Source organism: Ixodes scapularis, unplaced genomic scaffold (assembly GCF_016920785.2).
Source record: "Ixodes scapularis isolate PalLabHiFi unplaced genomic scaffold, ASM1692078v2 PGA_scaffold5__190_contigs__length_132052651, whole genome shotgun sequence".
NCBI lineage: Eukaryota > Metazoa > Arthropoda > Arachnida > Ixodida > Ixodidae > Ixodes > Ixodes scapularis.
Genome location: NW_024609880.1, coordinates 41,806,052 through 41,816,952, shown reverse-complemented (window position 1 = coordinate 41,816,952; position 10,901 = coordinate 41,806,052). Strand labels below are relative to the sequence as shown.

The 10,901-nt window shown below is 45.6% G+C and overlaps 1 protein-coding gene across 1 annotated transcript; it reads left to right on the top strand.

Moving 5' to 3' along the window:
• The first annotated feature begins 464 nt into the window (after positions 1 to 464).
• LOC8041447 ((3R)-3-hydroxyacyl-CoA dehydrogenase-like) lies at positions 465 to 9,374 on the top strand. The gene is made up of 4 exons (XM_040215628.3): positions 465 to 476; positions 614 to 806; positions 4,625 to 4,821; positions 8,838 to 9,374. The coding sequence occupies exons 1-4, from the start codon at positions 465 to 467 to the stop codon at positions 9,243 to 9,245; spliced, it is 810 nt and encodes a 269-aa protein (XP_040071562.1). The 3' UTR covers positions 9,246 to 9,374.
• The last annotated feature ends 1,527 nt before the right edge of the window (positions 9,375 to 10,901 follow it).

Here is a 10,901-nt window from a genome sequence, read left to right as displayed (position 1 = left end):
AGCAAAATACGGTTTCAGTAAAACGACTCACCTTTCAAACAACGGAAGAATTTTTCGAAAATCCCGCACGAGCCACTCAAACGCAGCCATACGACCTTTCGCGCGGCGTGACCGGAAAGCCACCGTCTGCCGAGTCGACGGCCCCAAAGCCACCCAGTAAGCCGCAGCCAAAGCCGCAGCTGTTAAAATTGATTTTTATTTTAAAGTATTTGGAGATGCTATTAATTTTGAAATGTTAGGTTATAGAGTAGAGTTATTTGTCAAAGGTGAAAATATGATTGCAATGCCACTGAACGGTCGTCGTAGTCCCTAGCTCCTGGGCCGCGATTGGGCTCGAGTGGCCACTATTTTCGTTTCCTGTGGTACTATAAGGTAGACCCGCTTTTTATATATCGGTTAAGGTGCGCATATGCCACTTGACGTGAACATCTAGAACAAGGCTGTTTTTTTGCTGAATCCGGGTCATGAGGAAAGAGGTTAGTTCCACAGATGACAACGGGAGGGCACCTCACTATCGGTAGCCACCTGCAACCTAGCTTCGGGACACACATTTACAACAGGTGCACTCGACACATGAAATCCCGCTCAATCGTGGGAACTGCATTTTGAGCAGTCACGCTGCCACGTCACCGCTGACACAATGATGAGCCCATCTTTGCCTTTTGCCGGCCGCACCGCAGTTGTGACAGGGGGTGGTAGCGGTATCGGGAGGTGCACGTGCAATTTATTTGCCAGCGAAGGGGCACGGGTTATTGTGGCGGACATCGACTTGGAAGCTGCGAGGAGCACGGCCCAGTCTCTGCCTGGTAACGTTTCGTCAATGTTGTTTTTGTCTCATAGCTTTCATGCACCCTTGGCTCTCAACCCGAAGGGGATATTAGTGCTGCTCGAGATTGCTTTTACATTTTTTTATGGAACATCAAAAGGCCCCCGCGTGTTTGTAGCATTAATAAACAAGTAAGTTCATGTCGGTAGTATTTTACTACAGTAACGACTTAATTTTAATATCTGCGAAAATACGTTTCTTGCACTCACTTTGCTATTGATGACTGCACAGGTTAGGCCCCGTCAGAAATATGTTTTTTCTTAAGGTTTACTCGAAATTGACTTTACAACTTGAAAAGCTAAGTTTAGTAGTCATTCACTAGATTCAACACAAAATATGCGTTATTAAATAGTTCACTTACCCAAAAAAAAATAAAGGTAGAAATGGTGTTTTCCCTGAAAATGAGTGTTATGTCTCATGTACCTAAACAGACGAGGCGGTAAATTTATGACGAAACGATGGCGGAAAAGTGAGGGGAGAAAAACAGAAATGCATCATAAGATGACACAAAGTAGTAGATCAAATACAGTTTTAAACAAATAAAAAGTAAAAGCCCCACCAAAAAAAAATTTACCCACCGAGCAGATTTCAACAAAACTAAAACAGACACTGAATACCTAAAATGACACACACGTATGGATGAATTAGTATACCAAACAATTACCAAGAGTAACTATTCCTTGGAAGCTCCACTGCGTGAAATAACCAGACATGTAGAAATTACTCAAAAAGGGTAGTTAAGTTAAGTTACTGAGTATTGACGCCAAGAGTAATTGAGTAGAGTAGAAGTTACGCATTTGTATTAGTAATTGAGTAAACTACTTACTAATTACTGTAAAAAGTAGCGAGTTACTTTGAAGTAACTTTCGAAGTTACTTTTTATATTTTTGTGGTAGCGAAATGAACAGCAGTTTTGATCCGTGAAAACCCCTGCGAGCCTAAAATAAATGCAGCCATTTTATGGCTTGTGTTTTCACCAAAATAGTTTATTCACTCGCAGAAGCAATTGACTTTCAAAGTCCTTATCGGAGAGTTTTCCCCTTTTCCTCCTAAAGACGTCCCCAGCCAAGCTAAAAAGACGATCCACCGACGCGCGGGATGAATGAATTTCAGAAACAAGCTGTGCAGGGTCGGGAAACCGAGTGTCAGCATCTTCGGTGTCCATGACGAAATATGCGAAGTCTGCCTCGGCTGGAGGGTCTTTTATAAAAAAAAAAAAAGAAAAAAAAACTTTTTTTTCTAAGGCAAGTTGAGTATGACTATACCTTCTTTATTCCCACGACTAGAGTGCCTTTATGTGCGCTTCGCATAGAGTGATGCCTAGGGAGCCTTCATGTGCGCTTTGCTAGGGTGATGCCACCCTTTGTAATACCACTCGCCGACAAACCAGCAGCCATTTTGTTCCTCGGCGATAATCCGTGGGGCTTATAACCCTCCGCGAAACAAGCACCTTACCTCAGAAGTTCGGAGCAGCGTTGCGGAACCGACGGAGGGAGGATTAGCATTTTCCCCCTCGGATGGGATTACCGATGGACACAAAGGCCACTTTCCGGCGCACGGGGAAACAATGAGAGAAACAAAATGGCGGTGGAAGAGGGTGCGGGAAAGGGAAACAGGCAGTTGGCATCACTCTATGCGAAGCGCACATGAAGGCACTCTAGTGATGCCAACTGCCTGTTCCCCTTTCCCACACCCTCTTCCACCGCCATTTTGTTTCTCTCATTGTTTCCCCGCGCGCCGGAAAGTGGCCTTTGTGTCCATCGGTAATCTCAATGCTAATCCTCCCTCCGTGGGTTCCACAACGCTGCTCCGAACTTCTGAGATAAGGTGCTTGTTTCCGGGAGGGTTATAAGCCCCACGGATTATCGCCGAGGAACAAAATGGCTGCTGGTTTGTCGGCGAGTGGTATTACAAAGGGTGGCATCACCCTAGCAAAGCGCACATGATTATGAAGGCTCCCTACCCACGACGTTCGGAGAGTACGTTGAGCGAGTGCACCTGACCGTCAAGGGTTCAAGTCTCGCGCCACGACGATGAGATCATTTGGACGACTGCGCGTTTTGTTGCGGTACGCTACTGAAGAAAAAAAATTGTTTTGGTTTAACAAAAGATGAAACGAAGTATACTTCGTCGCTGACGCCGGGTCCAACAAAAGGATCTCCCAAGAGTGACTCGCAATCCCCTCCGGCGACTACGGTATTGGAAGGACGCGAAGGATTACGTGAACAAGCATCGCCGCTCGTACTCGTGCTCGGAAGAGGGAAGGTGCTCCCATGAACGGATTATTCGTGTCTGCGTTTGTGCGCGGGAGAGTTTTTGCAAGGCAGTATGCGTTGACGATGAGGCGACTATGGGAACAGGCGCCCAGCTGCGAGGTCATTCCAGTGGCGCCTACTTGTGGAAGCCCCAAATCGCTTGAGTCAGAATTCACTAAAGGCCGACAACATGAAAACAACCCTCGGAGTGTCCCGTCTTGCACGGTTGAAGCTGGCGTGTCCACGGCCTGCGTGCATTACCGGATTAGATCAATACCCGACCAAGGCTTGCCAAGCATCTCTTGCTGCGTTCGTGCGCGCCGGTGTTAAGGGCCATACGCACATTCGCGTTTGAACGTGCTTGAGTGCGTTGCGGAGTCCTTGCGGCCAGGCGCGGTCGCTTGCAGAGCGACGCGCGCCTTCCCGCAACGCTCGGTAGCGCGACACAAGCGAGTAGAGACTCGCTCAACTTTCCGAAGCGTTGCGGTGCGTTCGGGTGCGTTCGACCAATCAGAAGCCGAAAGAGGAGAGGGGATGACGTGTTCGCTCGCCCCACCCGGCCGACTCGGCGAGACGTATCCGGTTCGCCTGTCGCAGTGCTTGCTTTTTCGTTTTGGGGAGCGGTAGGGACTGTATTTTCCAAGGCTGCGATTGTTCAAGCTTGACAAAACGTCGGGGAAGCCGGCGAGATTGTCCCAAGATCGAACACCGACGCCGTCGCCGTGCGCCGCCATGTTGCCTTGGATTTCGCTTACTATTGGTGAGCCACTAGCGACGATAGCGCGTTCTTATTGAATCTTGACTGTGGTTGACTGCGTGTCAACGCAACTGTGCGTACAAGCTTGGCGCAAGCGGTCTTCGCAACGCAACGCGTCCGCTTGCCGCTACGGAACGCACCGCGCTCAAAAGCGAATGTGCGTATGGGCCTTTATGTTTCGGCTGCTCGTCGCCACCTTGGCCCAAGACGGCTGCCGAGTATAAGTTCGTGGGAACGAAATGTGAGGGCGCCCCTTGCTCGGAATTGTCACTTCATCTGCTGGCGTCTTTTTTATTTCTCCGCCGAAACTTTTGTGGCGAGCAAAATTAACACTAGATTTCGAAAGTAGTTAGTACTTTGAGCATAAGTTACCTGCAAAATGTAGTTAAGTTAAACTACTAATTACCCATATAAAGTTGTAATTGAAAGTTACCAAGTTACTCGGAAACGTAGTTAAACTACAGTAGTTTGAGTAGAGTAGTTGAACTACGTCCAAGTCTGGAAATAACCATAGCGCATTCCAACAGAGTGATTAGTTTTCTACGCCGGGGTTCAACATCGTTCATGTGGCTGCCTAATTTGCCTTTGATGTTCTAACACAGAAAGTTCGCATAATGTATTATTATTATTATTATTATTTATTTATTTCTGAACGAAAACATTGTCTGATGCAATTCGATTCTGCTGTTTGTATAGTTGACCCAAAGATCTGGATTTGGTGACTGATTTTCCACATACACGGTGTATACTTCTACGTGAGCGTAATCCCCTATATATGTTATGCAGGGCATTCTGTGCACCTTGCCGTTCAAGTTGACGTTGGATGCTCGCAGTCCGTGAAGGCACTTTTCAAAGTTGTAACGTGCGAGTATGGCGTCTCCCCAAGCATCGTGGTAAACTGCGCAGGCATCCTGGGAGCCGGACGCTATTTGACAGACACACCGGAAGATGACTTCGATGACGTTGTTAGAGTGAATCTTAAGGTTAAGAGGTTTCTATCTTTCTGCATGTATCATAATTCAGACAAGAGTACAGAGTGAATCAATTTATAGAATTTGAAAGAGTGCCGGGGTGACCAGATGGAAGTTTTTTTTGTTGCAAAGTGGTATTTTTGTTGTATAAATATGACGACTTCATAGAATATATGAAAGCCATTGAGAGGTGGCATCTGTTATTGCATATAAAATGAATATATGGTCGTTTGTTCTGAAAAACGTTCACATATTCTTCATTAAGCTGCGCTAAAAAGATGTAAACGAATTGGAGCTAATGCAAACTACAAACATAATGTGTCCCCTGTGCTAAAGGCAGTCTGTACTCGCCGGTATTTGCCAGCATGCTCAAGCGTATGCACATTTACTTGAAAACCAGCAGAGGATTCTTCGAAAATCCTTTCGTCTGCACTTGGTTCACAGCCCCTGCCGTTCACGTGTAGTAGTGCAGCTGAACTGCAGTGCCGTTGCCTCTTGACGACCTGCGAGAATCCTATTTCGGCGGCGAGGCTAGTGGGCAAAGTTTGTACATGCTTTCAGACGGCGGAGCGTTGCTATCCTTTTATTTTAGGCACTCAATGTATAAGGTGGTTTCACGCGAAGTATTTCCGTTTTTAACTCTCGTGGAACGACATGTCGATTGATTTTCTCCGTGTGTGTTTCTATCTCCGAGGCAGCGGTTTTCAGCTCGTTCGAGTTATTTCCCACTGTGATTGACTGCGTCGGCCAGTCTAGTCTGAAACGTAAAAGAGCACCGGCTGGTACTCGATTCTTATTCATACACGTTTGATTTTTACTTGTGGCGAAACAGTGATTGAGAGGTCGACCCGCCACCGGACAAAATGGCAGCGATAAATGCATGCGGAGACCCTAAAAGAAGACAAGAAAAACGCAGTATAGCAATGATTTTTGCAGCCCCAGATGCGTCTCCTTTCGTGTTTGCCAAGTTCTGTTGTCGATGGAGTCACTTTACATGCTTGAGCGTTTTTCCAGCGCCAACCATTATTCTAATACCTAAGCGATTACAGGCAAACTACTAAAGAATGGGGCGGAAGCTGCTTCGCACCATAATGGCATGCGGCATACCTGAAGCAAAAAAAAATGTTTTATGCAACCATTTTATCGATAAGCACTGCACTCACTCGTCCGCTTTTTGGGTTATGCTCCTCAAGCAGCTGAACTGCTTAACTCAGCCGGAAACTAGTATGCCATGTTAAAAACCGAGCACGAAATAAAAGGATATGAAATATTTAAATGGGACAAGCTCTGAATTTACTAGTTTTATAATTCCGTGTTTTTCGCGCGCTGTTTTTACGTTATAATTAGGGTTCCGCGTTTTCGGTTTCTATTTCTTCAAAATTCGGCGTAGTTTTTTCGGCGTTTATTTTAAAATTTATTTTCGTTTTTTTTTTCGGCGTATATTTATGCTCACAAAAGTTTGTCGGCTTTTTTTGGTGAATATAAAATAAACACCAACGGATACCGGATTAGATTATCCTTGTGGCTCTGGTATTTGTGGTCACTCAAAGAATAACGGCACAAATACATTGAAAAAGAAAGGTACACCTAATTTGGCAAATGTGTGCAACTGTAAAAGAAACAAGAAAAACACACAGAAGTAAAAACAAGTCACATATGAAGCCTATGCCCAAAATCATGGAACTTCACCTTCTGTATATCAGGATTCTCCGTGATCTTGTTATAATACACACACACATGTACTTTCCCAGGTTCTCCTCGTCGATCCGCACTCTTTCTTTCCTGTTAATATGACACTGAGCTTCCAGAGTGCCCTCTCAACGCTAACACTGGACACTGGCAGGCTGAGGAGATCGATGAAGCGCTGCCCGAGCCAAAATCGGTCAATCAACCAAATGTGACCGCCAAAAGAGACACGGTGCGACGTTTTGAAGCACAACGCAACATGCAGAGCTTGCATCAAGACAGTCTTCCTTACAGCGAGTTTGAAAACACGCTCGAACATGGCGAAGTCATGGGGCATTTCGGACTTTAAGTTTCGATCGATGATCCGCACATTCAACCAAAACGTCGTGATGGCACCCGTGTAATTCGGACACGTTTCGATACACACTGCCGTTCCACTTTTTCGCCACGGCTCTGCGGTACGACTAGAAGGTCAAAGTGGCCTTTTCCGGTTAAAACTGAATTTTAGAAAATGAATTCGGCGTACTGTTATTGGTATTTATCGGTTTAAATTGGAAATGCCGAACCTAAAAACTGACCTTTTTCGGATAAAACCGAATTTTCGAAACTGGACTTGGCGTAGTTTTTTCGGTTTTTATCGGTTTAAACCGAAAAATCCGAACCCTAGTTATAATCGTGTGCCAACTCACCTGTAGAGCCACGTCTGCATAGTTCATTGTGTACGTGTTCTTTGTTTTTTAATGGGCCCATGGATATACTTGACATGCGACATTAAGATATATGTAGAACGTTGTAACTTTCGGTCGAGCGTTGCAAAGCTGTTTCTTGGTTATATATATGAAACTAGGCTGATAAAACTCATTCTTAGTAGAAAAAAATGGCGTGTTTAGTGCAATTCAATCATGAAAAGTGTTTGGTTGAGAGAAATTGTTTAAAAGTCTCATTCGAAAGCGTCGATACGGGTGCAGTCATCACCATCCTGAATTCATCTTGAATACCCCCAGTAGGTGAAATTTGAAATTTGGCATTTTATCTCGAGCATCATAGGTGATAACTCAATACCTCATAGATGTTAATCAAGGCTCGAGTTCAAAGTGTTTATACGAGATCATCTTAAGGCTTAACCACATGGCGTACTTCTCCACACGCATTGCCCAGGTTAGCGTCGGCACGGGTCTTTCAATGTCACCCACAAGAACGTGATGCGCGGGTCGACGCCTAGATATGGCTGGGGCAGATATTGGCAGGGAGTGACATGCCCCCACCCAAGAGGGCGCTGACGTCGACCACGTTCAAGGAAAACGTCCCATGTGGTCGGTTCTTTAGGAATTTAGGAAGTGTGGTATACTAGAAACATACTCAATTATAAGAGGTAATTAAATACCGGTCCACTGGCACCAATGGCGTTGTTTAGCCGGTTAAAGAAGACATCACGGCAATTTCATTGATTGCAGTTGTTTGAAGGCCCCCGAGCGTACATTTGCCGACGTCCCAGGTAGCACGCAAAAGAAAGCCTAATGTAGCCCAAGCTTCGCAATCTCAGAGCCCTTACTTCTGTAGAATATACTTTCGTTCTGAAGCGTTAGTTAGTAACAGAGTCATTTCTTTTTTGGCGTTTGGGTACTTTTTCTCTGACTACCCAGATACTTCCCTAAGTGCCAGGTATGAACCAAAGAACCAGCTGTGAAACCTTAATCTGACACATTTTCGGCACTTTAGGTTCAAAATTGCCTCATAAAAACCGCACATTCAGAAGCGAAAATTGTGGTGAGACGTTGCGTGTGTCCCTTATTCAGACGTTGTGTTTGTCCTTTTTTTGCCTCTGTCTCGGCTTTCTGTATGCCGAACAACAATCAAAAGTGAAGCCTAACTCTACACTTGTTTGATGATTTAGATCAAAAGATGCTAGATGAGAGCCGGACTAGCACCAGTGAGACCTAATGTTTGCACTTCCTTTGAGTTAATTACGGACAATATACCGAGAATTTCCAAAGAAGGTCAAGTGTTGCTCTGCCATTTTACCTTCGGGGCCTAAACTTGGGTTTTCTGTGAAAGAAGTTCAAAGAGAAAACCAAAGTTTCGACCCAAAGGAGTTGGCCGCAGGAGTTTAACACTATTCTCCTACAGAACCTTGTCCGCTTAAGCTGCTAGTGCGAAAACCTCGAACAGCAGCTTTACGTTTGTGAGCTAAACCATTAGCTTACGTCCTTCACTTTCTTCGAAGCAATGCGCTTCTATAATGCGAATTATAATATAACTCACAAGATCAACGTGGCCGTTTGTTTTGTTCCCCTTCGTCACGCGAATAATACACGTTTCTTTTTCTTTTGTTGTTGTTTCAGGGCACCTTTCTTGTCACCCAAGCGGCAGCTCAAGCTATGACTTCTGGAAATATTCGCGACGGTTCTATCGTAAATGTTGCGAGCATTGCGGCAAAGTTGGGCATACCAGGACGCACTGCCTACTGTGCGACAAAGGCAGGCGTCGTAGCAATGACGAAAGTCGCAGCTAAAGAACTGGCCGCCCAAGGCATTCGAGTAAACGTTGTTTTGCCGGACACAATCGACACGCCGTTAATGGCGCCAGGTTTTAGGGATAACAAGAACAGAAGGGCACAGGCAGAAGCGAGGATTCCTCTGGGGCGAATAGGTCGCCCTGAGGAAGTGGCCGAAGTGATCAAGTTCCTTTGCGGAAAGGGTAGCTCTTTTATGTCGGGAGCAGCGGTCGATATCTCTGGCGGATCCATATAAATGTGTGAGTTAATATGTGTTTATATTTTCATGGAGAGCACAAAACATAAGTTAGAATTGCATTGTGGGTTTGTGCTTGCGCAAGGTAACACCTGGGGTGCCTCTTTTTGTTTTCTCAAAAATGTTGTATCTTTGGGTACAATTGTAATAAATGATCTTCCTCGAATTCTTTTGATAAACATTTTGCTTGTTTTTACGTGTGTTAAGAAAGAAAAACTGCTGCGACTGAGTGAATTCGTGTTTCTCTCATTTGTTTACTCTTTTAAACACCACTTCTGGAAAAGTATTAGCAGTTTCCTTTTTAAGGTGTTTAAAAGAAATGTAGCACTTGGTTTAAACAGAAATAGTCTCCTTGTTGTGGTTTGCTGATCGGATCAAGTTTCTCTTCGCTTAGAGCGCTGATTACTTGAAGAATACTGAACAGACATTTGATTTTTTTTTTATTTAGAAACTGCCAGAAATCTGATAGTCTAAATAGTTTCTAAAGAGCGAGGGGGGCGGGAAAGGAAGTAAGGGAGGGGGGGGGGGGGGCGCTTGGCGTGGACAGGTATCTCGTCCCGAAAACTCTCTGAGTCAACGCCCGCCAGTCCGTGCCGTCAAGGACGCCAACTCCGTCTCCAGGAAGGACATCTCTCTCTCCGAGTGTAGGAGATACGGCGACGAATAGGCTTATAAGCCTATTCATACAATAAAACGCAGCGATCTGCTGAACGCTATAGCGTTGAGCAGATCGCAGCGTTGACGCACATTGCGAGCGTTGAACATTTTCACTGTGCACTCCTTCAACTGCACGACGATCTGATTCGACCGCGGTAGGTTCCGGAAAAAATTACCGAGCTGAACACCTCGCAATTTCACGTAACACAGAACTTTGAGAACAACACGCGCCCTTGCTGCGCCAGTCGAGGTAACCGCCATCTTGAAACTGGCGGTCTTGCAGGGCCCGAGATCTCTAGAGAGCTTCCCGGAAAGCTCGCTACCCGCAACGCAAAATCCCCAGCGTTACGTGCGTACGCAATACGCTAGCCCGTCTATTGCTTTCTGCGCATGCGCATCCATGACCCGCAATTTCCTTGCGTGCGCAAAGCTCTAGCGTACGGTCCAGTAAAACTGTCTATTAATAGAGAGATTTAGTAATACGTATAGGAGCAAACGCAAACCCCATACGTTAACGTTAACGTTGCGTACTCCACACTGCGCATGCGCCATACGTACGTAGTTCGGCGAACCTTGCGGAAGAGCTCGCTATCGATTTTTACGAATGTACGTAGCGGTTCCCTGCGTGCCTCTCGTTGCTCTCGTCGCGCACGGAAGAGCGCGAGACTAGTCCAGTTTGAAAAATGGCGGCGGTGAGGCAAACCAGCGGAAGTACTACGCGCATTGTTATGGTGTTCTAGTACACCATAGCATTGTACGGGTTCGCTTTACCATTGAAGATGATATGAGCCTCCTTAAAAAAGTCAACGCGACGAACCCTTTCGAGCACTCACAAAGATGGGTGTGGATAGCCAAGAACATTGGCGACACCGTCGAACCCCAAAAAATGTTTACCGTGCGGTCGGTACAAAAAAAAAAAAAAGAAGACAAAACACGTACACAACAGGCACACGGAAACACGCACTTCCGTAACAAAGCGAAGAGAATAGGGGCTTTGGT